General features: G+C 44.8%; 2 protein-coding genes across 5 annotated transcripts in view; both read right to left on the bottom strand.

Moving 5' to 3' along the window:
* Positions 1-917: 917 nt before the first annotated feature.
* LOC140208493 (NACHT, LRR and PYD domains-containing protein 3-like) overlaps positions 918-27,318 on the bottom strand; it is a 46,559-nt gene continuing 20,158 nt past the window's right edge. For 2 of the 4 annotated variants that reach the window (XM_072277186.1, XM_072277184.1), the window contains 8 exons: positions 14,486-14,578; positions 13,483-13,649; positions 11,124-11,295; positions 10,977-11,027; positions 5,254-6,991; positions 4,046-4,132; positions 3,723-3,890; positions 918-3,557 (listed from right to left, as the gene is read on the bottom strand). In XM_072277186.1, coding sequence (XP_072133287.1) covers positions 3,455-3,557; positions 3,723-3,890; positions 4,046-4,132; positions 5,254-6,991; positions 10,977-11,027; positions 11,124-11,295; positions 13,483-13,638 — 2,475 coding nt within the window. In that variant the 5' untranslated portion in view covers positions 13,639-13,649; positions 14,486-14,578 and the 3' untranslated portion in view covers positions 918-3,454. Of the gene's footprint in view, positions 3,558-3,722; positions 3,891-4,045; positions 4,133-5,253; positions 6,992-10,976; positions 11,028-11,123; positions 11,296-13,482; positions 13,650-14,485; positions 14,579-20,900; positions 21,104-27,318 lie in introns of those variants that run through there. The other 2 variants (XM_072277185.1, XM_072277187.1) reach the window with 2 other exon arrangements.
* Positions 18,092-26,803, bottom strand: LOC140207389 (uncharacterized). The gene is made up of 4 exons (XM_072275924.1): positions 26,694-26,803; positions 24,278-24,564; positions 21,042-21,476; positions 18,092-18,213 (listed from the first exon to the last, which is right to left on the bottom strand). The coding sequence occupies exons 1-4, from the start codon at positions 26,801-26,803 to the stop codon at positions 18,092-18,094; spliced, it is 954 nt and encodes a 317-aa protein (XP_072132025.1).

Below are 27,318 nucleotides of genomic sequence, written 5' to 3' on the forward strand. Positions count from 1 at the left end.
ATTAAACTTCGAACTACAGAGGACCAGTTAAGGCAATATATGGGGGCAGGCACTGCACCAGGGTTCTCTCAAGAATGAGAAAAGAAAAATCATAAATCATATGAACAGGCTGAGGGTAGCAGACACCAACAAAATCAACAAACTCATTCGTAAGGCGAGTGATGTTGTGGGGATGGAACTGGACTCTCTGACGGTGGTGTGTTAATACGCCCCCTTGTCACGGCAAAATCTCCAGTGTTAGTAACATTTCTTTATTGTCTTTAACATTATGTGTCTTTGCGGATCTGCCTGAATGAATGTGCTATTTTAGTAAAGATACCAAGTATCTGTCAGTGATATTTAAAATAAAACTTTCTGAATTAAATCTCATTGGCTGTTGATGACACATGTCTATGTGCACTGTGTTGTGCTCCTCCTGTACCCAATAATATGGCCACTGATTGTATATCCGTGGTCTTCTACTGCCGTAGCCCGTCCGGTTCAATATTGGACATGTTACGTGTCCAGTGATGCCTCTCGGCACAGTGCAGTAGCAGCGTGATTATTTGAGTTACTGTCGTTTTCCTGGCAGATTGAATCAGCTCCGCCTTTCTCCACCGATCTCTCTCATTAACAAGACGCTTTTGCTCTCAGAACTGCCACTACCTGATTTTTCCCCCGCACTATTCTCCGCAAACTGAGACTGTTGGACGTGACAACCCCCGGAGTTCAGCAGTTCCTGCGATATTCAGACTGCACCGCCTGGCACCAACAAACATTCCACTCTCAAAGTCACCGAGTGGGTAGGTGAGAGACCAAGAGAAGGTTTAACAGAGAGACATCTGCACCGTGTAAGTTGTCCTGTCAGGAAAAGTCTGTGATCTTGGCTCTTTTTCAGTGATTGAGAAGAATTCGACATGACCAAAGTTTACAGGGTGGTGTATATATTACAGTTGTTTTTAATAACAATGTACTTGATTGTATCCGTAGTAGCTTGGTAAAATCAGTGGGATCTTTGATGAGACATAAAGTATCAATAGACAATAGACAATAGGTGCAGGAGTAGGCCATTCAGCCCTTCGAGCCAGCACCGCCATTCACTGTGATCATGGCTGATCATCCACAATCAGTATCCAGTTCCTTCCGTATCCTCATAAACTTTGATTCCGCTATCTTTAAGAGCTCTATCAATCTCTTTCTTGAAAGCATCCAGAGACTTGGCCTCCACTGCCTCCTGGGGCAGAACATTCCACATATCCATCACTCCCTAGGTGAAAAAGTGTTTCCTGAACTCCGTTCTAAATGGCCTACCCCTAATTCTTAAACTGTGGCCTCTGGTTCTGGACTCATCCATCAGCGGGAACATGCTTCCTGCCTCCAGCGTGTCCAATCCCTTAATAATCTTATATGTTTCAATAAGGTCCCCTCTCATCCTTCTAAATTCCATAGTATACGAGCCTAATCGCTCCAATCGTTCAACATATGACAGTCCCGCCATCCCGGGAATTAACCTTGTGAACCTACGCTGCACTCCCTCAATAGCAAGAATGTCCTTCCTCAAATTTGGAGACCAAAACTGCACACAATACTCCAGGTGTGGTCTCACCGGGGCCCTGTCGAGCTGCAGAAGAACCTCTTTGCTCCTATACTCAATGTCGCTTGTTATGAAGGCCAGTCTGCCATTAGCTTTCTTCACTGCCTGCTGTACCTGCATGCTTGCTTTCAGTGTCTGATGTACAAGAACACATAGATCTCGTTGTGCTTCCCCTTTTCCTAACTTGACTCCATTTAGATAATAATCTGCCTTCCTGTTCCTTACCACCAAAGTGGATAACCTTACATTTATCCACATTAAACTGCATCTGCCATGCATCCGCCCACTCACCCAGCCTGTCCAAGTCACCCTGCATTCTCATAACATCCTCCTCACATTTAGATTATGAATACACGTAGTCTTCCTTTATTGTCATTTAGTAATGCATGCATTACGAAATGATACATTATTTCCTCCGGTGTGTTATCACAAGACAAGAGACAAACCAAGGCTTAAAAAACTGCCAAAACCATATAATTATAACATATAGTTACAAACCGTGTAACAATACCATAAATTGATGAAGAAGTCCGTGAGCACAGTAAAGTTCAAAGTTTCTTAAATGTCCCACATCTCACGCAGACGGGAGAAGGAAGAAAAACTCTCCCTGCCATGCCGACCACAATCTGACTCTGAGTCATCCGAAAACTTTGAGCTCTGATCAGCTCTCCGACACCAAGTACTGAGCGCCATTTCTGCACGAACGATTAGACCTCCTTCTCGGTCGCCAAAACCAGGCAAGGCCGGGGATTTTGAGGCCTAACCTCTGAAAGATTCCCGACCACACAGTAACGACAGCAGCGGACGGGCGTTTCAGAAATTTTTTCCAGATGTTCTTCTGTGTTTTCACGTCCATTCTCCATCAAATCAGAATTGTCCACGGCCCCTGTTTAACAGATACGACATAATTTTTCACCGGAGACCTGCGCACGCGCGGAGCACTTCCATCTTCTCCTCCCGCCTATTTCACAGTGCCACCCAGATTTGTGTCATCTGCACAAGTTTGCTACTGTTACTTTTAATCTCTTCCTCTAAACCATTAATGTATACAGTATTGTGAACAGCTGCGGTCCCAGCACTGAACCCTGCGGTACCCCACTGGTTACCCCCTGTCATTCCGAAAGGGACCCGTTAATCGCTACTCTTTGTTTCCTGTCAGCCAACAAATTTTCAATCCATGTCAGTACTCTGCTCCCAATACCATGTGGCCTAATTTTACCCACTAATCTCCCATGTGGGACTTCATCAAATGCTTTCTGAAAGTCCAGGTACACTACATCCATTGGCTCTCCCTTGTCCATTTTATAGTTACATCCTCAAAATTTCCAGAAGATTAGTCAAGACCGATTTCCCCTTCATAAATCCATGCTGACTCAGACCTATCCTGTTACTGCTATCCAAATATGTCGTAATTTCATCTTTTATAATTGACTCCAGCATCTTTCCCACCACTGACAACAGGCTAACCAGTCTATAATTCCCTGTTTTCTCTGTCACTCCTTCCTTGATAAGTGGGACAACATTAGCCACCCTCCAATTCACCGAACTGATCATGAATCTATAGAACATTGGATTACCAATGCGTCCACGAATTCTAAAACCAGCTATTTAAGTACCCTGGGATGCAGACCATCAGGTCCTGGGGACTTATCAGCCTTCAGGCCTAACAGTCTATCCAGCATCATTTCCTGCCTAATATATATTTCCTTCAGTTCATCCATTATGTCAGAGAGTGCTCTGCAGATGTTGGGGTCTGTTTGTGTTATAACCGTTGGGAATTAAACCTGGAGCGCGGCCATGAAAGGAGAAGCTGTGAGTTAAAGGGGAGGGAGAGAAATAGGCCAAAATATCCTCATCTCACGGGGTGGGAGGGGTGGATGTTCACAATTCAGATGATCGCAATTTAATTGTCAGTCCGGGTCTGGGTTCCTGCAGAGATCTCAGTTCCTTCTCCCCGGTCCGACTGAACTGATTCTCCACCAGCCTGAAACAGATGGGAGATTAAAGATGAAATAAATAGATTACAACAACATTGTCAGTAACGGGGGACTGGGGTTAATGTTTCAACAACACACACAGACAAATATCACCAAAAAACCCGCGGATCCGCTGATATTTTATCACATTGAACATTAACACAAACACTCACCCGATCCACTTCAGACTCGGGAGGGTCAGTATGAGGCGGCGGAGAGCGGGGACAGATCGGTCTGTCAGCGAGTTTAATGCGAGGTCCAGCAACGTCAGTGATCGGTTTACACTGAGAGCGGAGACGAGATCATCGACTCCGGAATCTGTGAGCCCGACATTGATCAGCCTGGAGATGAGAGAGAGTGAGGGTGAAGGACACAGAGAGACAGGAGACGGTACAAATCTCCAGTGTTAATCAGTAACACAATTACTGATCACATTAATGTTCAGTGTCAGACACCCAGTGACTGTAAACACAATCTCCCACAGTCTGGTACTTACACTAGTTCCTGTATTTTACACTCCGGGTTCCTCAGAGCCGCAGACACCAGTTTCACTCCTGAATCACCCAGTTTATTCCCCGCAAGTCTAAAGACAAACAGGAAAATTGATGAACAAAGTGATTCAAACCGCGGGCCTGAGGGAATTTCTCTCACTTGGATATTTCAGGAAACATTAAACCCTTCAGTAAATCACTGATCGGAGTTCCCATCACTGTCAATGTCCCTCACTGCTCAGCTCCAGGGTATTCAGTGAATGTCAGTAATTTAGTCTGTCGGTGTGACCCTGTAAACTCCACATATTCTGTCCCATTCCCCAATGGTTAGAAAAGTGTTCCTGATGTGAGAGGGTCGGAAAGGGTAAGGTTGAAGGGTTAAATTCCCACAGGAGGAAGGGGGATGGGGAAGAGAGAAGAGTCTTGGCCTGACACCTCGACTGTACCTCTTCCTAGAGATGCTGCCTGGTCTGCTGTGTTCACCGGCAACTTTGATGTGTGTTGCTTGAATTTCCAGCATCTGCAGAATTCCTCTTGTTCCCACAGGAGGAAGTGGGATGGGGAAAAGAAATCCCACAGGAGGAAGGGGGATGGGGAAGAGAGATCCGACTGGAGGAGGGGGGATGGGGAAGAGAGATCCCGCAGGAGGAAGGGAGATGGGGAGGAGAGATCCGATAGGAAGAAGGAGATAGGGAAGAGAGATCCCACAAGAGGGAGGGATGCGAAAGTAGAACTTATGCGAGCGGTAGTTCTTAATTGGAGTCTATAACCTGCAACGGACATAATAATATGTGGGCTGGGATGGCAGTGATAGTGACACATGGAGGGAGTACCGACACACAGAGACGTTTCCTCTCCCTCTCATGGGGCAGTCAACTGACCCAGCTGCTGCAGTCAGTGTCGGCCTGGGTATCAGTAACAATGAGAAGGAATATTGTCAATGGCCGTCACAGGCAGTGAGAAACACAGCCGTTCCAATGGTTTACTACCATTAAAGTGATGGCCGTTGTTCACTGATCTGATGAAATTTCCAACATCCCTTCACAAGGTATCACAGAACACTCCTGTCCTTGGGGAATTAGTGAACAATCCCCAGGGTATTTGTCACAATTCTTCACAATCTGATTGACTGCAGTTTCACCCAAATCCCTTTACATTGAAACAACACAATGCAACAGTTTCACAGCTCAGAGTGAGAGATAAATCAAGTTACCTTAAATCCCGGCACTTGTGCAGCCCGGGTCCCAGCCGCTGGATTCCTTCACAGTGAATGCGGCAGCGAAACAGGTCGAGGTGTTTTATTGTGTCACAGAGTCCGATGACATGAGACAGGACCGCGCAGTCAATCGGGGTCAGTGTCATTCCACTGAATGAAAGTGTTTCCACAGATCCCAGAGCGGCCTGAGCCAGTCCAGGATTCTGAGACTCAAACAGGTAGTGCAATGTGTTCAGGAGGCTCCTTTTACCATCTTGACTCTCTGCGTTTTCAATCTGGCGTCTAACCTCCTCCTTCACCCAGTCAATCACCCGGCAGGTTGTTTCATGATGAAATGGACCCAGAAACTCCTCCAGGCCCCGAGCTGTCATTGGGGAGGAGAGACCAGCAACAAAGCGGAGAAATACCTCAAATCGCCCATCTTTTGTGCTGTGGGCTTCAGTGAGGAATTTTAGGATATCCCCGGTATTTAGAGTCAGGAATTGTGCGACTGCAGCTACAAACTCTTGGATGGTGAGATGTGGGAATGTGTACACCACGCTCCGGGCACAATCCTCTCTCTCCAAAAGCTCCATCAGGAACCCGGACAGGAACTGGGAAGGTTGCAGATTGTAGTTGATCAAATCTCCATCTGCAAACACAATCTTCTTCTCGGACACTCCTCTGAAGGCCATCTGACCAACCCTGAGAAACACATCACAGGGGTTCTCAATCTCACGGCCGTGGTTTTTCAGGATGTTGTAAATATAGTAGGAATACAGTTGGGTGATGGTCTTGGGAACTCGCTGTGGGTCCCTGACTCTTTGTGTGAAGAAGGGGCCCAGTGCCAGAGCGAGGATCCAGCAGTAGGAGGGGTTGTAGCTCATGGTGTACAGGATTTCGTTCTCCTCAACGTGTTTGAAAACAACTGCTGCCACCTTCTGATCTTTGAAATACCTGATAAAATATTCCTTTCGCTCCTCAGCATCAAATCCCAGGATTTCAGCCCAGATAGTGATCTTCGCCTTTTCCATTAAATGTAGCGCAGTGGGACGGGTGGTCACCAGCACTGAACACCCTGGGAGCAGCTTCTGCTGGATTAAACTGTACACAATGTCAGACACTTCACACCACCACTCAGGATCTGGGCACTGGTGCTTGGGTTCTGTATCTCTCCGACTGTCAGCAAAATCGATTCTGTGTTTGAATTCATCCAAACCATCGAATATAAATAGTAATCCCTTTGGGTTCTCCCAGACCTCTCTCAGGCAATTCTCAAAGTAAGGATATTGATCTAGAATCAGTTCCCTCAGGTTTATCCTGCAGTTAATGGAGTTTAAATCCCGGAATTTGAAACTGAAGACAAACTGGAATTGTTGGTATATTTTCCCTGTGGCCCAGTCATAAACAATCTTTTGAACCATTGTTGTTTTCCCGATCCCCGGGACTCCGGCCACTGCTGCTGAATTCCCAGATTTGGATTTAGTCCGGGAAAAGCTGCTCTGAAACAAATGATCCGTCCGTATTTTTTCCAGCTCTCTGCAGAGATGCTTTTCTCTCCACTCATCGTGGTCTCTTCCTCTTGCCAGCAGCTCATGTTCCACCAGTCTCCGATCTCGAACAGTAGAAATGACCGTGAGCTCAGCGTATCGATCAACCAGCTGGAAAACCTTCACCTTCTCCCTCATCAGGATCGTGTTCACTCTCAGTGTTTCAGTTTGTGCCCGCAGAGTCTCCTTGTGTTTCTGTTGAACATCTTCCATGGGAACAGACAGTGGACAAACTGTTAGATGCCTCAACTCAGAACTCAGTATGTAAGTACACAAGAGTTAGCTCAAAGTTATTACATTAATTGAATTTATCAATGGATTTTTGTACAGCAAAGTAAATTTGATGAACAGACTTCAGTCTGGACAGACATGCGCCATCTAGATAATCACATTTCCACATTAATTGTGCTGTGAAGGCGAGTATTTTCTTGGTAGTTTACTGACCCCCGACTGTACCGTACTGGACACCCTCCCACTACTGCCAGAGCTATCATTGTTTCTGTGAAAGAACTTTGAAAGTCCAGTGTTGATCTGGCTATGGAGATCGAGAAAAGGGTAGCGGGCATTCTGTCAAATGTACAGGGCGGCTTCCTCTACCACCCTCACTGATTCAAAATAAAATAAAGTAGCTTCTTTGATCAGAATGTGCACTGTCGTGTTTGGTTCGGGGAGAAAATGTGAATATCTTGTTCAGAAGATTGAGACAGTCCGCATTGAGACACAAAACGCAGACAATCCCCCACCCCCCCGCCCCAATCATCACAGATGCTGCTCAGCTCACTGAATTCCTCCAGAAAATGGTTTGAGACGGCAGATCTGCAGTCTCGTGTCTCTTAAAGAATATGTGCTGTAAACACTGAACAGATTTAAGATTCAAGATACACAAGTGTAAAGGAGAATGAAATTATTGTTTTTCCGGATCTGATGTAGCACAAAAACTCAGATAAGGAAAGCAATGATAACACAATGAGTATAAATACATACGATACACGAGTCACTCTGACCTCAGGTGGTTCTGACAGAAAATTTTTAAACCGTGCTACTGGTGGTGTTGTGTTGTTAGTTGTGGAAGGGTGGCTTAGTCATTGGAAGTGTTGATCAGTCTTCCTGCTTGAGGAAAGTAACTGAGTAAAGTCCGGTGGTCCTGCTGTGGATGCTACGTCACATCCTCCCTCATGAGAGAGGGGCAAACAGCCCATAGGCAGGATAGGGGGAATCCTTTCTGATGCTGCTGGCCATTTTCCGGAGCCTTTCTGTATATACGTCCCTGTTGGAAGGTAGTCTGGGGGAGCTGGTGATACGTTGGGCAGTTTTGACTACCCGTTGTAGACCCTTCCAGTCCACCACAGTTATGCAGCATGTTGGCCTGCCCTCTGCAGCACAGCATAAAAGGACGCGAGTGTTGATGTGAGTACAGGTCAGACAACGTCTGTGGAAAGGGGAGAAAGAGGAGATGCTACTGGTCTATGACTTTGAATACAAGTTTGATAACCATGCTGATTACAGGTCGGGAGGTGAAGAAGAGAGCAGAGACCGAGGAATTTCAGTAGCAGGTATTACGGGATTTCAGCTGTCACAGGACCTGCATAGAACACAGAACCTTCGGCCCACAATATTTGTGACAGGATGATGACACATTAAACTCATCCCACCTCTTCGTTGTTCCTTATTCCACCATTCTCTCAATGTTACTTTGCCTGTCGAAATCGCTAACATTTGTCTGCATCACCAACCCTGACGGCATGTTGCAGGCACACGCTACTCTGTGTAAAAGAAAATGTACTGTACATGCTTTCCCCATCTCACCCCAAATCGATAACCTCCATTATCTGATATATCTGCACCGGAAACACTCTGACTATCTTCACCTGTCAATTTTATAACCCAATATATGGTCTCTCTTCCACCCTTCACACTTCAGATGAAGGAATCCAAGTTTGCCTACCCACTATTTAAAGTTTATGTAGCACATCTCTTTCAGCACCCACTAAGACTTTCACACCTTTCCTGCAATGGGGGACTGATTGCACCAATTCTCCAAGTGCTGACAAACCGGAGTTTTATACAGCTGCGACATAAAGATTCACATTCAGAGAGCTGTGGACATGGACATCAATATCCCTCTAGATATGAATGCTGTAAGGGTCGTGACCTTTACTCTATACCTCCCCCATATGTTTGATCTCAGGAATTGCAACAACTCACACTTATCCGGATTAAACTCCATCTGCTATTTCCCCATTCGCACCTGCAACTGATCTATATCCCGATAGATTGTTTGACACGCCTCTTCATTCTCCACAACTCAGTGTCTCATTTCAGCATCAGAAACCTTACCTTTCCTTTTCGGACTACATTTACAGCATCTCCCGTCAAGACACACAGGCGCTACGGTCGTTGACTTTAATCCCATTTGGAACACGCCGGTCCCAAATTCTGATCAGCTGATATTTAATCAACCCCACATACCTGATGGGTATTTGCCCAATAACAGCTGCTCGGGTCTCACTGTGTGTCAGGACCCTGCCAGGGCTGTGTGCGGTCTCACAATATGCCAGGACCCTGCCGGGGGTGTGTGGCATCTCACAGTGTGTCAGGACCCTTCCAGAGCTGTGTGGGGTATCACCCTGTCTCAGGACCCTGTCTCAGGACCCTGTCTCAGGACCCTGTTGGACGTGTGTGGGTCTCACAATGTGTCAGTATCCTCTCCGGGTTGTGTAGGTTTCACTGTGTGTCGGGACCCTGCTGGGAGTATGTGAGCTGTTCGTCCAATGTATTCGGATGAAATAGTGAGTGTAGGAAAACATTGATTGGTGAAATAGCTGCTTCAGAGAACGTGACAGCAGTGGAAATGATGTTCTACAATAATCGGGGAGAGAATCCGTTTCCTATTCAGAAATGGGTGTGGGAATTTCAGTGCTGTGTCTGTTCCCTAAACAACATGACCAACAGTGAAGAAGAAGTTTGCATGTTTGTAGAGATTTACCAAATCCATGGTGCAGGGAAACTGGGGGTCTCCGTAGTCTGAATATGGACTGGAAAAACATTGACAGAAGTGAGAGAGACGTGAGGAGTTTGTAAATTTCCTGTTTCACCTATCTCTGATCTCATATGAAAATTAACATCTTTGGAATTTGTTCTTGGAAATGAGAGCAGCTGAACCACGGTACATAACCATGATTCCTTACCGTGAATCCCAACTCAGATCCCTTACGTTACTGTTCAAGAGAATAATCGGATAAAACTTGGGCTGCAATAATTCTTTCCTTCGCGCTCTCCTCTCTTAAATGTGCAGTTGCGTGATCCAGCTCAGTGTGCGATTATGAAGCCTTATAATCTCTTGAGCCCATGCACTGCCCCGGGATACATTTTCATAGACAGTACGTGCTTATGGATGTAGTAAGCCTCCCATCCAGATGGTCACAATTTAATGAATTGCAATATTATTTATAGATATTTTCATTCCTTTTCACAACCCTCAGTTTCTCTGTCCTAATTCCCACCCCTTACCCTTTCACAACGTCCATCACACAAATCGGCACACATGGATTTCAGCTTCTGTGCACTGAGCTGATGACTTTGCCCCAATCTCACCATCACTAACCCCGTCTCTTGATGTACTTCCCAGGATTATTGATCTGGGAGTTAAACTGGATAACTGAAGCAGGGATTGCAGATGTGAACAGAGTGGGGTTTATGTGCTGTTTAGGGTTGAACAGGGCTAGTTAGGGTGCTACCTGCTTTTCTCATTAAACTGATAATGTCATTGATATTCAGTGACGAGAACGTCAATGGACTCGCAAATCTAAAAATATGAGGGAATTTTGAAAAATGATTTCGTATGAGGGCTGTTTCGGCGGTTGGGTGGCTGCAGGGAAATGATTTCACCTTGAGCAGTGAAATAACGGAAGGTTCTCTGATTTTCACTCCTCCAGATCATTCACTTCTCTTTGACTCCAGTGGAGGGGTCTGTCATTGCAGGACCAAAGAGGTGTTATCCGTTTTAGCAAACTCCCCAACTCTCTGCGTTATTCCGCATAATGTCCTGTGAAAACTCTCCCTTCAGCAAACATTCCCCATTTGCACTGTGTCACGGTGCCAATGCTTGCCTGGTGAAATCCCCGTGGCTCCACAACGAAATGGCCCTGCACAATATCAGCAATTGGTGGAAAAAGCGGTTTCTTCACTTACCTTTCAGCTCACTGGGAATCTTCGGTACGGGTTGATGGACAGGAACACAACCTGTATGGGTTTAAGCAATTTGAGCAATTCAAAGATGTAAAATTATTATGTAAGGTTTTGAATCCAAAATTAAATTCATCTGTGATATTATCTCACCATGTTGCTGAATTTCTTTCAGTATTTTGTCCAACTTTGGAACACCAATCCGCATTTTCACAAAGGTTTCCCACATCACCCTCCGGGCGCGGGAGCCTTTCTCCATCACCAGGCTCAGGAGGAGTTTAGAACTGTCCGCCCGCTCTCCCTTATCAGCGAGATCAGAGATTTTCTGTGAAGAGTAACAGTGAACATATTGGAGACTGACAGATTCACACAGAGAATGAGAAGTAAATGATGTGCTCTGTAACGGGATCACACTGAGCAGTCACCCGGACGGGTGCTGATCCTTTTCATTTTTAAATCTTTTTATTAATTATTATTGAAAATCAACAACAGAGAAAAGTACATCAAAATAATCAAGACAACATATCCATATGTAGAATAAGAGTTAAACTATCAACGAAGCTGAACAGCATATCATTATGGAAAAAAGAAAGGAAAAAAAACCCCTGCTAACTAAAACAGGAAGAAAAGAAAACTAATAACAATGAAAACAAACGGGTAAAAAACCCATTTGGAGCACAAACCCGGAGTTATGCGCCATACTAGCTTCCATTGAAATAAAAGGCGACAATCCTCTAACCAGATCCATATACCCAAGCATCAGAAAAGGACCATCTTTATTAACTCAAATCAAATGATAATAATGGGCGAAAGAACTCCGCCTTTTCTCGAAGTCAAATCTAGGATCAAAAGTTCGACTTCTGATTTTTTGCAAACTAAGACATAGCATCACCTGAGAGAACCATTGTATCAAAGTGGGAGCAGAGACATCTTTCCATTTTAATAAACTAGCCCTTCTAGCCAATAATGTGACAAATGCAATTATGTATTCGTCTGATATAGAAATACCGTGAATATATTGAGGAATCATACCAAACTAAACTGTCAATTTATTAAGTTGTAAATTGATTTTTAAAGCTTTAGAAATTGTAGAAAAAATAGATTTCAAAAATTGTTTCAATACAGAACACGACCAAAACATATGTGTCAATGCAGGTATCTCAGTTTTGCATCTATCACACTGACTATTTACATTAGGAAATATTTTAGACAATCTCCCCTTTGTCAAATAATAACGATGTACAATTTTAAATTGAATTAGAGAATGACTGGCACAAATCGTAGAAGAGTTAGATAGCTTCAAAATTCGCAACCAATCCTCTGTTATCAAGGTCATGTTAAGTTCTCTTTCCCAATCTTGCTTAATCTTAAGTAAAAGATAGTTATACTGTTGTAATAGTAAATTATAAATTTTCCCAATGAAACCTTGCACTAAAGGGTTCATTTTTAAAACAATATCTAACAGGTCAGAGTCTTGTATATATGAAAAATTACTTAAATATTCTTGTAAGAAATGTCTGACCTGAAGATATTGCAAAAAATGTGATTATGAGAGAGAGGATGTAGTTACTAATTTCTCAAAGGACATCAATTGGCCTTCTTGAAACAAATCCATAAAGAAAAAAAAATCCTTTATTCCTCCAAAGGGAAAAGGTAGGATCACTAAGTGAATGTTCAAAAAAATAGTTTCGATAAATTAAACTGAAAAGTTTTTTTTTTAAGATTATGCTGATCCTGAATGGACATGGACTGTACATTCTGAGTGCAGAGCACACGGAGGCACATTCACCGTGAACCTGGTCCACCAGTCAATGAGATCCTGGCTGGTCTGTGACCGCTTCATTGACGTGGCTCCAAATCCATCAATAATTCCTCTCCGGATTTGACGATGGAAATGACCATCACAGAGGAATAAAGAAGTCAGGAAGGTTTTTATAACAGAGGGAACAGTCTCAGAGAAGTTGCTGAAAATATTATTTGCTTCATCTCCTCAGACGCCAGTGTCCAGCATGCCAGCCGATTACCAGTTGACACCTGATGCCTTTCCTTTATCTTTTCCAGTGAAGGTTTACTCAGTGATTCCACATTACAATATGTCACTATTTTCCTATCCGCACTGTTTGGAGTGACAGATTATAACACAATCATCTCCACCCAGAACACAACACACTCCAGCTCCTGTGGCACCCACAGATAAAGCCACGGTTCTGACTGACGTCCTGCTACCACGCTGCACGATCTTCCCAAACCGAAACTTCCTGTCATATTTCCATTTAATACTGTAAGCCCACACAACTGTTACCTGCTCAACTCACTCTGAACACTGAGCAGCCACCCACCAGTCCGCGGAGTCTTTTCACCTCTTTCTATCACTGGTTCAGATTCACATGTTTGAGATTCCATGTAGAGCATTTTTCCCAGTTTCTCCTGTATCTAATTTAATATCAGATGAGTCACAGTTCCGACACCTGGTGATGTGCGAAAATTCAAACCCCTTCTCCCTCCCACTCACCCGGTGTTCCTCTCCACTGAACTGATTCTCGGCAGTTAACGCCAGGCTCACTCCGTGCACCCCTCCTTCCATCGCCTGCTCCAGCCTGTCCCGGTAGAAATCCGTCAACTGCAGCAGCTGGAAATCATTCCAGCCTGCCAGGAGCTCGGTGATCATTGAGCTCGGACCTGTGAAGGAAAATAGGGAAAATTAAAGAAATTACTGACCCCATATTGGGCAGTAACTTTCTTTGTGGAAGGTAAAAATGGTGCTCCAGGTCACCAAACAGTCCGATATATATATGGGGGGAACGGGGTTAGACCGGTGGGGGGAGGGGAAGTGTGAGTGGGTATAGCTCCATCTGTTGAAAGCTGCTCGTTCGTGTCCCCGAGAATGTACCTCTCTATTTGTAAAGGACTCTGCTTCTTGCTGAGAATATAGTAACCCATCACCATCATTCTCCTGGTACTGCCCATCACCACGGCTCTACTCTGGCTGCCTGGTCAACCCCTTTCCTCAGCAAACCTCTGGGATATCTCACAAAATACTGTAGGAACTCAGCAGGTCAGACAGCGTCTATGGAGGAGAATAAACAATCAACATTTCGAGCCAAGGCCATTCATCGGGACTAGAAATGAAGGTGACGGAAATTCTAGATATTGCCACATTAATCTCTATTCCTTGTGGTCCTGAACCGAAACCTCAAATGTGTATTCCTCTCCATGGATGCTGCCTGACCTGTTGAGCTCTGACAATATTTTATGTGTCCTTTTGTTGCTCAAAACTTTCAGCATATGTAGAATGCCATGTATTCTGGAGTAACTCGCTATTTGAATGTAGATCACAATCTGTTAGAGGAGACAGTAATTGTACTCCATCCACATTGGGGAATGATTCCCCCAGAGATGTTACCTCTCTCTCTGCTCAGTTCCTTCACAAATATTTTGTGTATTGCCGATATCGGATAAAACCCAGACACACAGTCAGCACAATATTTATTAATTGAAATTATTCGCCAACATACCCGTGACCTTTCCTGATCCTGACGTCACTGGAACTCCTCCATTACGCACCCGTTCAGCTATTTTGAGTACAGTTGTGTTCAGATTTTGCTGCTCTGTAACAAACAAAATTAACAGGAGGGTCAGACATTAATTGAGGTATAAAAGGGAACACTGTTTTGTTTTTAAACGCAGGCAAGCACTTCCAAACATCTTGGGCCTGTCCACTGAAATCTTGACACGGCTGGATACACCTGTGCCCATTCACCCACAGTCACGCAATACCCACTCCCGCTCTGTCCATGGATTGCACGCTGAGCCAGGATTCTCCAGGGTACCTACTCGCCATATTGCAGGCAATTCCGTTTCAGGAACCGAATCAACGGAATGGTTTGGCAGGTTGAGCAGACTGTGTCCACTGGTTTCGTCCTCCTACCACTGGTGGCGCTATTGTGAGTAATGGACAACAGTTACAGCAGTGTGGGTTGAAATATTTCTGCTGACTAATGGGACATCTATTACTCTCGTCGTTGAATTATACAGATTTCTCAGTCACACCTGATTCTCACCGTCTCCTTTTAGTTTAACATCGCCTGGCATTGACAGCAACGGCAATATATGCTTTGAGCCAAAATCGAAGCACTCTGACATCCTGAACAATGCAATCAAGACATCTTCCGCTGAAACTAGTACATTTTCTCCGGCAGGACTATAATACCATAATTATCACCTGAACTCCGATCAAAATTTCTTTGAGTATATCACCTGTTCATTATCACACAGTATTCAACAGCAAGTTGACAAAAAAAGCTTTAAAATAAATAAAACATAATGCAGTAATTATTCAACAAGACAGACAGTATGTTAATATTTCATGTGGAAGACCCTGTATCGGAGCTGATCCTTTGTGTAGGGGCTATGTATCTGCTCTCTATCTGCATTGTATTCTCTGCTGTGTATTTATGATTTTTTTTATGGTAACCAGTCGCATCAGTGGGGCTGTGGTAAATTCAAAGGGAATCGTTTACATGTTTGTGCTTTGTTCAGTGCAGTACACAGCTGGGGAATGACAGATGTCACATCTTTTATTATTATCCACTCAAATACGTTGAAATTACACTTGGGTACACTTCAGTTTCATCGCTTCGAGATTGTATGTTTGCTGATTGCTAATAAAAGATCGGATATATATCACCGACATTTGTAACAATTATTATTGGAGCTGAGGGCGGGTCATGCAAGGATAACAAATCCGTTGGAGGTCGCCAGCAATGGTAATTTGGCTTGGTTAGAATTCACCGTTACATTCTCAACAGATGTTTCTCAATCTGTCGATCATTTTAAATATTCTGAGGTACTTGAATGTATAGAAAATAAGAAAGAGGATGTGCTGGAGCTTTTGAACGGTATTAAGTTAGATAAGTTGCCGGGACTGTATGAGATATACCCCAGGCTTCCGTGGGAAGCGAAGGAGGAGACTGCTGAGCCTCTGACGATGATCTTTGCATTATCAATAGGGTAGGGAGAAGTACTAGAGATTTGGACGGTTGCAAATATTGTTCCCTTGTTCAAGAAAGGGCGTAGAGATAACGCAGTACATTATAGAGCAGTGAATATTACTTCAGTGAATGGCAAATTGTTGGAGAAGTTTCTGAGAGGCAGGATCTATGAGCATTTGGAGATACATAATCAGATTAGGGATAGTCAAAATCGCTTTGTTAAGTGTTGGTCATGCCTTACGGACGTGATTGAATTATTTGACGATGGAACAAAACACATTGATGAAGGTAGAGCAGTGGATGTGGTGTATATGGATTTCAGTAAGGCATTTGATAAGGTTCCCCAGGCCAGACTCATTCAGTAGGTAATGCAGCATGGGATCCAAGAGACGTTGTTTTGTGGATCCAGAATTGGCTTGCTCACAGAACACAAAAGATAGTTGTAGATGTTAGAATTCTGCATTCAGGACGATGACCAGTGGTTTCAAATTTGAAGACAGAAAAAATCTTAATGATAAGACTCTAGGCAGTGTGGAGGATCAGTGAGATTTTGGAGTTTGTGTCCATAAGACACTCAAAGCTGCTGCGCAGATTGACAGTGTTGTTAAGAGGGCGTATGGTGTGATTGCCTTCATCAACTGTGGGACTGAGTTCAAGATCTGTGAGACACAGAAACATAGAAACACAGAAACACAGAAATACAGGAACCCTACAGCAAAATACAGACCCTTCGGCTTAGAATGCTGCTGTACATGTATTTACTTAAGAAATTACCTCGGGTTACCCACAGCCCTCTATTTTTCTAAGCACCATGTTCCTATCCAGGAGACTCTTAAAGACCCTGTCGTATCCGCCTCCACCACCGTCGCTGGCGGCCTATTCCACGCACTCACCATTCTGCGTAAAAAAAAAACCTTGCCCCTGACATCTCCACTGTACCTACGTCCAAACACCTTAAAACTGTGCCGTCTTGTGTTAGCCCCTTCAGCCCTGGGAAAAAACCCTCTGACTAACCACACGATCGTTAAAGCTAAAAAACAGACCTTCGTTAGACCTCACTTGGAGGGCTGTCTTTAATTCTGGTCACCTCACTACAGGAAGGATGTGGATACTGTGGAGAGAAAATGCAAAAGAGATTTTCAAGGATGTTGCCTGGATTGGATGCATGCCTTATGAGAATAGATTGAGTGAACTTGCTCTTTTCTCTTTGCAGCCACAGAGGATGAGAGGTGACCCGATAGAGGTGCATATGTTGATGAGAGGCATTGATCTTGTGGATCATCAGAGGCTTTTTCCAACCTGGCACGAGGGGCCATATTTTAATGTGCTTGGAACAAGGTACAGAGGGATGTCATGCAGATACTGGTGGGTACATGGAATGCACTGCCAGCCAGATGGGGGAGGCGGACACAATAGGGTACTTTCAGAGACTCTTAGATACCTATATGGAGCTTAGAAAGAATAGTTGGTTATGCTGTAGAGTAGGTTACATGGTCAGCACAACATTGTTTGCCGAAGGACCTGTATGTTCTCTCTTTTCCTGTTTTATCGTTTCACAACATTCAAGCACATTTGATTTAATGTGTCTTTTCTGACAATGATCAACATAAAAATACTTAAGTCAAAGCGAAAACATCAATTTCAAGTGATCTAAACCAACTCCAAATATAAAACACAAAATAATTAATTGTGTAAGTATTCATCCTCTTTTAATATGACACTAGATCTGCACTGGTACAGCCAGTTGGTTTTAGAAGTCACATGATTTGTTAAATGGAGATCTGTGCTTGGACACCTGTGTGCAGTCACGTTGTTTCAATTGATTGTAGTAAAATACACATGTATCTGGAAGGCCCAACTGCTGGTGAGTCAGTATCCTGGCAAAAAAAATACACCTCTAAGACAAAAGAACACTACAAGCAACTCTGCGAAAAGGTTACTGAAAAGCATAAGTCAGGAGATGAATACAGGAACAGTTCCAAGTCACTGAGTATCACTTGGAGTACAGTTAAGACAATGATCAATAAATGGAAAGAATATAGCACAGCTGTAAATCTGCGTAGAGGAGCTGTCCTCAGAAACTGAGTAACCGTGCAAGACGAGGACTGCTGAGGGAGGCCACCAAGAGACCTATGACAACTCTTGAGGAGTCCCAGGCTTCACTGGCTGAGATGGTAGAGACTGCGCAGACAACTGTTGCCCGGGAGCTTCACCAGTCACAGCTGTATGGGACTGTTGTAAAGAGAAACGCACTGTTGAAAAAAAAACAACTGAAACAAAATCTCGGCCAGAGTTTGCCAGAGGGCATTTGGGAGACCCGGAAGGTTCGGGTCCGAAGGTCTGATTAAATCAAAGCTGTGCTTTCTGGCCATCAGACTAAATGCTATGTTTGGTGTCAGCCAAACACTACACAGCATCAAAATCACAAGATTCCTACTGTGAAGCATCATGATGTGGGGACGTTGTACTGCAGCAGGCCCTGGAAGGCTTGTGAAGGTAGAGGGTAAAATGAATGCAACAAAAACAGGGAAATCCTGGAAGGAAGGCTGATGTAGTCTGCAGAAGAACAGTGACTGGGGAAAAAAAAAATCCAGCAAGACAATAAATCCAAGCATAAAGTCAAAGCTATACAGGAAAGCTTAAAAACAACAAAGTTGATGTCCTCGTGAGTCTAAGTCAGAGTCCATACCTTAATTTAATTGAAAATTTTTGGCTGGACTTGCAAAGTGCAATTCACTAACGATTCCCATGCAATTTCACAGAGCTTGAGCAGTTCTGTAAAGAATGGGGCAAAATTGCAGTGTCCAGATGTGCAAAATTGATTTCCACACAACTCAAACCTGTAATTGCTGCCAAAGTGTGACCTACTAAATATGGACTAGATGGGAGCCGGGGGGGTGGGTGTATATTATTTATCTATAGCATAAAATTATATATAAATAAATGCCAATAAATCTCACAACATATATCAGTGATAGTAAACCTGTTTCTGAATCTGAGAACTTTTATCTGACTGTTGTGTATTTTTTTTGTGTCCGTTAATCCTGTTCCTCATACTGTCGTAGGTAGTGTTAATCGAAGTGCACTCGAGTGTTATTTCAGTTTTATTTTATTTTTTTGTTTTGTAAATTTTCCGGATCGGTTTCAGACCGAAATATTATACCAAAGGAATACTTTAATATAGGCAGAGCGAACGTTTTTATTGCCTTTGTTATATTTTTACTACTCAGCTCAGTTTGGCAGATTTTCTTAAGCCTTGAAGTAAATTCTGTTGAAACATTTCTCTTTATCACACGATGATCTATTTTCTTTGTTTGTTGATATCCTTAATATACTTATGTTTCATATCGATCCATCTATTGTATTGAATCCTGATGCTCTGACATACACTACAAGCTCTACTACACCTTTCGAAATGTTTAATGTTCTGTACTTTTCTAGTCAAATGCTCATGTTTATATGCCTGGAAATTAGTTCCATTATTTGAATTAAATGTTTTTGCTTTACTGATACAAGAGCGAATAATTTCAAATCATTCTGTACAGTTGGTGTGTTAAGGTATAATTCATTTTTTTCCCTGTTTTGCTACCCTATTTTTGTCTAATTCAGTAAATTAGGAGCGGGTTTAAAGCTAGAGAAAAAGGGCAGGCTTAGCGTTTTGCTCTGGAAAATGCTTCCATTTATTTTGATAACAGTAGTTGTTCCTTTTTGATTGTTAATAGGGTGATTATTGATGCTACTGCTTCATCAGATATTGTAGATATTTCACAAGTATTAGGTGTATATATTAGGAAGGTCTCTTATCCAAGAATGAGAGACAGAATAAAATGATTTTCGATAGTCCGATATCTGCTTTCCCTCCGGGTTTGATTTTGAATTATATAATCTATTATCAGTTCCTTAAATCCCTTCATACCCTAACGGTATTCTTTCTGCTCTTCTGTAAGTATATTGTGTTGCCTAAGTGAGTGGTTATTAGTTACTAGATACGCGATGTTACAATTTTATATATAAAATTGACTCATCAATATTAAGAGTCAATAATAACAGAGTAGGTGACGATAAATAGTCTTATAAACGCTGAATTAAAACTGTCCTTGAGGCTGGTGGTACTTATATTCAGCCTTTTTTATATCTTCTGACCCATGGGAGCATGAGAAGAGAGAATGTTTGAGGTGGGTTAGGGTTCAGCACCAGGAAATTGGCCGGGGTTAGCGTCTTACTAACTTAATGGAGTTCTTCCAGGTGGTTACAAAGGTGATGGATAAAGTTGCACATGCATATTGTCTACTTGGATTTCAGTTGGGTGTTTGACAAGGTCACACGTGAGAGGCTGATACAGAAAATTAATATGCTTGGGAACTGTGGTGATTGCTTTTTGGATTCATAGTCGTCTTCCCCATAAGAGACAGTTGGTAATGAGGTTTAACCTGGCTGGTGCTCTTTCACCAGTGATGTTCCACAAGGAACCACATTGGGATCGGCCATGTTTACACATATGCCCGTTTCCCCAAGACTGGCCTCAAAACCTACCCAACAACACTCTGGGAATTACTTTACCAGATGGACAACTTCGCTAGAGACCAACCACTCCCACTCCACCCACTCACCTATTTCAATTTAGGATGGGAATAAATGCTGGGGCTGTCAATGAGAGTTGCTTCCCAGAGATGCACTCAGCATCCTGGCAAATACATTTCCTATAATTCATATCCCAGAGATGCTCTCTTATCTGGACAGCTGCATTTCCTCCAATACACATCCTAGAAATCCTCAGAGCAAGCAGTATATTGCTTGTAGTGGGGTAGAGGGTGCCTCACTAAGACACTTGTAGCACAGCCACAAATTCCCCCTCTCTGACCAATCCTCCAACAATGAATCACCTTTATACTTCTTCCTGCCTCATTCTGCGAACACATCACTCTCACATTTCTCTCACCTGCTCCTTGTTGGGGACTTGACAATTCCGTGTTCAATGAGCTTCTGAGCTGACAGACAGTCGCCTCACTTGTACCGGTTCCAGGGTCCTGATCAGTGTCTCTGACGTCACTGTCTCTGGGCTGACAGACAGTCGCCTCACTTGTACCGGTTCCAGGGTCCTGATCAGTGTCTCTGACGTCACTGTCTCTGGGCTGACAGACAGTCGCCTCACTTGTACCGGTTCCAGGGTCCTGATCAGCGTCTCTGACGTCAGTGTCTCTGGGCTGACAGACAGTCGCCTCACTTGTACCGGTTCCAGGGTCCTGATCAGTGTCTCTGACGTCACTGTCTCTGGGCTGACAGACAGTCGCCTCACTTGTGCGGGTTCCAGGGTTCTGCTCAGTGTCTCTGACGTCAGTGTCTCTGGGCTGAATTTGATCCACTTCCGCTGCGGCCGGATCGCATTCCATTGGGACATCGCTCTCAATCTGACCCTGCTTTGGTATCTTGCTTCCCGTGTTCCGATCATCTTCCCTGGATGAGTTGCCTGGAAAACACCTCACGAATACTTTCCATAACCTATTTAATTTCCCACCTGAAATAAATGATTTACAGGTTATGCTGGAGTGATTTAGAGCCGAGCAGAACAAGGATTCACAATCCTTTACGGGAGAGTGGCAAAGACAAACGCACTGTTGAAAAAAAAGCTCACATGCAATCTCGGCCAGAGTTTGCCAGAAGGCATCTGGGAGACCCAGAAGTTCGAAGGTCTGATTAAATCAAAATTGTGCTTTCTGGCCATCAGACTAAATGCTATATTTGGTGTAAGCCAAACACTACACATCATCAAAATCACAAGATTCTGACCGAGAAGCAACATGCTGTGGGGACGTTGCACTGCAGCAGGCCCTGGAAGGCTTGTGAAGGTAGAGGGTAAAATGAATGCAGCAAAAAGCAGGGAAATCCTGGAAGAAAAGCTGATGTAATCTGCAGGAGAACTACAAATTGGGAAAAGATTTTTCCAGCAAGACAATAACCCCAAGCAGAAAGTCAAATCTATACAGGAAGAGCTTAAAAACAACAAAGTTAATGCTCTGGAGTGGCTAAGTCAGAATACAGACCTCAATCCAATGGAGAAATTTTGTCTGGACTTGAAGACTGCAGTTTACTAATGATTCCCGTGCAATCTGACAGAGCTTGAGAAGTTTTGTAAAGAATGGGGAAAACATGCAGTGTCCAGATGTGCAAAGCTGATAGACACTTATCCACACGACCCAAGCTTGTAATTGCTGCCAAAGTGTGATTTACTAAATATGGACGAGAAGGGGGTGTGTATATTATCTATATATAGCATAAAATTATATATAAATAAATGCCAATAAATCTCACAACATATATTGGTGATATTAAACCGGTTTCTGAATCTGAGAATTTTATCTGACTGTTGTGTATTTTTTATGTCCGTTAATCCTCTTCCTCATACTGTGGTAGGTAGTGTTAATCTCGGTGCACTCGAGTGTTATTTCAGTGCTTTTTTTTTGTAAGTTTTCCAGATCGGTTTCAGACCGAGATATCATGCCAAAGGAATACATTAACATAGGCAGAGCGAACTTATTTATTGCCTTTGTTATATTGTTACGACTCAGCTTAGTTTGGCAGATTTTCTTAAGCCTTGAAGTAAATTCTGTTGAAACATTTCTCTTTATCACACGATGATCTATTTTCTTTGTTTGTTGATATCCTTAATATACTTATGTTTCATATCGATCCATCTGTTGTATTGAATCCTGATGCTCTGTCATACACTACAAGCTCTACTACACCTTTCGAAATGTTTAATGTTTACTTTAAGCTCATGTTTATATCTTTGAAAATTAGTTTCATTACTTTAATTAGTTGTTTTAGCTTTACTGATGATAGAGCGAATAATTTCAAGGCATTCTGTACAGCAGGTGTTCCAAGGTATAATTCATTTTTTCCCGGTTTTGATACCCTATTTTTCTCCGATTTAGTAAATTGGAAAGCGGGTTTAAAGCTAGTGAAAACCATAGCAGGCTTAGGAAAATGTCTCCATTTATTTTGATAACGGTAGCTTTTCCTTTGTGATTGTTAATAGGATGATTATTGTACGCTAATGCTTCACCAGATGTGGATATTTCACAAGTATTAAGTGTATATCTTAGGAAGTTCTATTAACCACGAGAGAGGGACAGTATCAAATGTTTTTTTTTTGATAGTCAGATTTCTGCTTTCCCTCCGGGCTTGATTTTGAATTTGTTATCTATTTTCAGTTGTTCCTTAAATCCAGTTAAATCCTCAACAGTATTCTTTCTGCTCTTCTGTGAGTATATTGTGGTTGTCTAAATGAGTGGTTATTAGTTACGAGATACACGATGTTACAATTTTACATATAAAATTGACTCATTATTATTGAGAGCCAATAATAACAGAGTAGGTGACGGTAAATAGACTTATAAACGCAGAATTAAAGCTGTCCTTGAGGCTGCTGGTACTTACATTCGGCCCTTTATACCGTCTGCCCCAAGGGAGTATGGAAGAGAGAAGGATTGAGGTGGGTAGGGATCAGCACCAAGGCTTTGCGCGGGGTTAGCGTCTTGCTAACTTGATGGAGTTCTTCCAGGTGGTGACAAATGTGATGGATGAAGTTACACATGGAGATTGTCTACTTGGATGTTAGTCTGATGTTTGACAAGGTCCGACATGGACTCATACAGAAAATTGACATGCTGGGGAACTGCGGTGAATTGGCCTTTTGGATTCATAGTTGTTTTCCCCATAAGGGACAGGTGGTAATGAGGCTTAACGTGGCTGGCGATCTTTGACCAGTGATGCTCCACAAGGAACCACACTAGGATCGGCCATATTTACACATATGCCCCCAAGAGTGGCCTCAAAATCTACCCAACAATGCTTTGGGAATTACTCTACCACAAGGACTACTTTGCCAGATGTCATCCCCTCCCACCCCAACCAGACACCTATTTCAATTTAGAATGGGAATAAATGTTGGGACTGTCAATGAGAGTCGCTTCCCAGAGATGCTCTCAGCATCCTGGCGAGAACATTTCCCTCAATTCATATCCTGGAAATGCTCTCTTCATCTGGGCAGCTGCATTTTCTCGAATACACATGCTGAAAATCCTCAGCAGCAGGCAGTACATTTCCTGTAGTGGGCTAGCGGGTTCCTCACTGAGAAACTTGTAGCACACCCACACATTTCCCCCCTCTGACCAACCCGCCTACAAGGAATCACGTCCTCCCTCCCTGCCACATTCTGCGAACACACCACCCTCATATTTCACTGACCCGTTCTTTGTTGGGCACTTGACAATTCCGTGTTTAATGCGCTTCCGAGCTGACAGACAGTCGCCTCACCTGTGCTGGTTCCAGGATCCTGCTCAGTGTCTCTGAGGTCACTGTCTCTGGGCTGACAGACAGTCGCCTCACTTGTACCGGTTCCAGGGTCCTGCTCAGTGTCTCTGAAGTCACTGTCTCTGGGCTGACAGACAGTCGCCTCACTTGTGCTGGTGCCAGGGTCCTGATCAGTGCCTCTGAAGTCACTGTCTCTGGGCTGACAGACAGTCGCCTCAATTGTGCTGGTTCCAGGGTCCTGATCAGTCTCTCTGACGTCACTGTCTCTGGCCTGACAGACAGTCGCCTCACTTGTACCGGTTCCAGGGTCCTGATCACTGTCTCTGACGTCACTGTCACTGGGCTGACAGACAGTCGCCTCACGTGCTGGTTCCAGGGTCCTGCTCAGTGTCTCTGACGTCACTGTCTCTGGGCTGACAGACATTCGCCTCACGTGCTGGTTTCAGGGTCCTGATCAGTGTCTCTGAGGTCACTGTCTCTGGGCTTTCAGAGAGTCGCCTCACCTGTACCGGTTCCAGGGTCCTGATCAGTGTCTCTGACGTCACTGTCTCTTGGCTGACAGGTAGTCGCCTCACTTGTGCTGGTTTTAGGGTCCTGATCAGTGTCTCTGACGTCACTGTCTCTGGGCTGACAGACAGTCGCCTCACTTGTACCGGTTCCAGGGTCCTGATCACTGTCTCTGACGTCACTGTCACTGGGCTGACAGACAGTCGCCTCACATGTGCTGTTTCCAGGGTCCTGCTCAGTGTCTCTGACGTCACTGTCTCTGGGCTGACAGACAGTCGCCTCACTTGTGCTGTTTCCAGGGTCCTGATCAGTGTCTCTGTCGTCACTGTCTCTGGGCTGACAGACATTCGCCTCACGTGCTGGTTCCAGGGTCCTGATCAGTGTCTCTGACGTCACTGTGTCTGGGCTGACAGGCAGTCGCCTCACTTGTACCGGTTGCAGGGTCTGATCAGTGTCTCTGACGTCACTGTCTCTGGGCTGACAGACAGTCGCCTCACTTGTACCGGTTCCAGGGTCCTGCTCAGTGTCTCTGACGTCACTGCCTCTGGGCTGACAGACATTCGCCTCACATGCTGGTTCCAGGATCCTGATCAGTGTCTCTGACGTCACTGTGTCTGGGCTAACAGACATTCGCCTCACGTGCTGGTTCCATGGTCCTGCTCTGTGTCTCTGACGTCATTGTCCCTGGGCCGACAGACAGTCGCCTCAGTTTTGCCGGTTCCAGGGTCCTGATCAGTGTCTCTGACGTCACTGTCTCTGAGCTGACAGACAGTCGCCTCACTTGTGCTGGTTCCAGGGTCCTGCTCAGTGTCTCTGACGTCATTGTCTATGGGCTGACAGACAGTCGCCTCACTTGTGCTGGTTCCAGGGTCCTGATCAGTGTCTCTGAGGTCACTGTCTCTGGGCTTACAGACAGTCGCCTCACCTGTACCGGTTCCAGGGTCCTGATCAGTGTCTCTGACGTCACTGTCTCTGGGCTGACAGACAGTCGCCTCACTTGTGCTTCCAGGGTCCTGATCAGTGTTTCTGACGTCACTGTCTCTTGGCTGACAGACAGTCGCCTCACTTGTGCTGGTTCCAGGGTCCTGATCAGTGTCTCTGACGTCACTGTCTCTGGGCTGACAGACAGTCGGATCACTTGTACCGGTTCCAGGGTCCTGCTCAGTGTCTCTGAAGTCACTGTCTCTGGGCTGACAGACAGTCGCCTCACTTGTACCGGTTCCAGGGTCCTGATCACTGTCTCTGACGTCACTGTCACTGGGCTGACAGACAGTCGCCTCACTTGTGCTGTTTCCAGGGTCCTGATCATTGTCTCTGACGTCACTGTCTCTGGGCTGACAGACATTCGCCTCACGTGCTGGTTCCAGGGTCCTGATCAGTGTCTCTGACGTCACTGTCTCTGGGCTGACAGACATTCGCCTCACGTGCTGGTTCCATGGTCCTGCTCTGTGTCTCTGACGTCACTGTCCCTGGGCCGACAGACAGTTTTGCCGGTTCCAGGTTCCTGATCAGTGTCTCTGACGTCACTGTCTCTGCGCTGACAGACAGTCGCCTCACTTGTACCGGTTCCAGGGTCTGATCAGTGTCTCTGACGTCACTCTCTCTGGGCTGTCAGACAGTCGCCTCACTTGTACCGGTTCCAGGGTCTGATCAGTGTCTCTGACGTCACTGTCTCTGGGCTGACAGACATTCGCCTCACGTGCTGGTTCCAGGGTCCTGATCAGTGTCTCTGACGTCACTGTCTCTGGGCTGACAGGCAGTCGCCTCACTTGTACCGGTTCCAGGGTCTGATCAGTGTCTCTGACGTCACTGTCTCTGGGCTGACAGACAGTCGCCTCACTTGTACCGGTTCCAGGGTCCTGCTCAGTGTCTCTGACGTCACTGCCTCTGGGCTGACAGACATTCGCCTCACGTGCTGGTTCCAGGATCCTGATCAGTGTCTCTGACGTCACTGTGTCTGGGCTGACAGACATTCGCCTCACGTGCTGTTTCCATGGTCCTGCTCTGTGTCTCTGACGTCATTGCCCCTGGGCCGACAGACAGTCGCCTCAGTTTTGCCGGTTCCAGGGTCCTGATCAGTGTCTCTGACGTCACTGTCTCTTGGCTGACAGACAGTCGCCTCACTTGTGCTGGTTCCAGGGTCCTGATCATTGTCTCTGACGTCACTGTCTCTGGACTGACAGACAGTCGCCTCACTTGTGCTGGTTCCAGGGTCCTGATCAGTGTCTCTGACGTCACTGTCTCTGGGCTGACAGACAGTCGCCTCACTTGTGCTGGTTCCAGGGTCCTGATCATTGTCTCTGACGTCACTGTCTCTGGGCTGACAGACAGTCGCCTCACTTGTACCGGTTCCAGGGTCCTGATCAGTGTCTCTGACGTCACTGTCACTGGGCTGACAGACAGTCGCCTCACGTGCTGGTTCCAGGGTCCTGATCAGTGTCTCTGACGTCACTGTCTCTGGGCTGACAGACAGTCGCCTCACTTGTGCTGCTTCCAGGGTCCTGATCAGTGTCTCTGACGTCACTGTCTCTGGCCTG

Source organism: Mobula birostris, chromosome 13 (genome assembly GCF_030028105.1).
Source record: "Mobula birostris isolate sMobBir1 chromosome 13, sMobBir1.hap1, whole genome shotgun sequence".
In the NCBI taxonomy this organism is placed as follows: Eukaryota; Metazoa; Chordata; class Chondrichthyes; order Myliobatiformes; family Myliobatidae; genus Mobula; species Mobula birostris.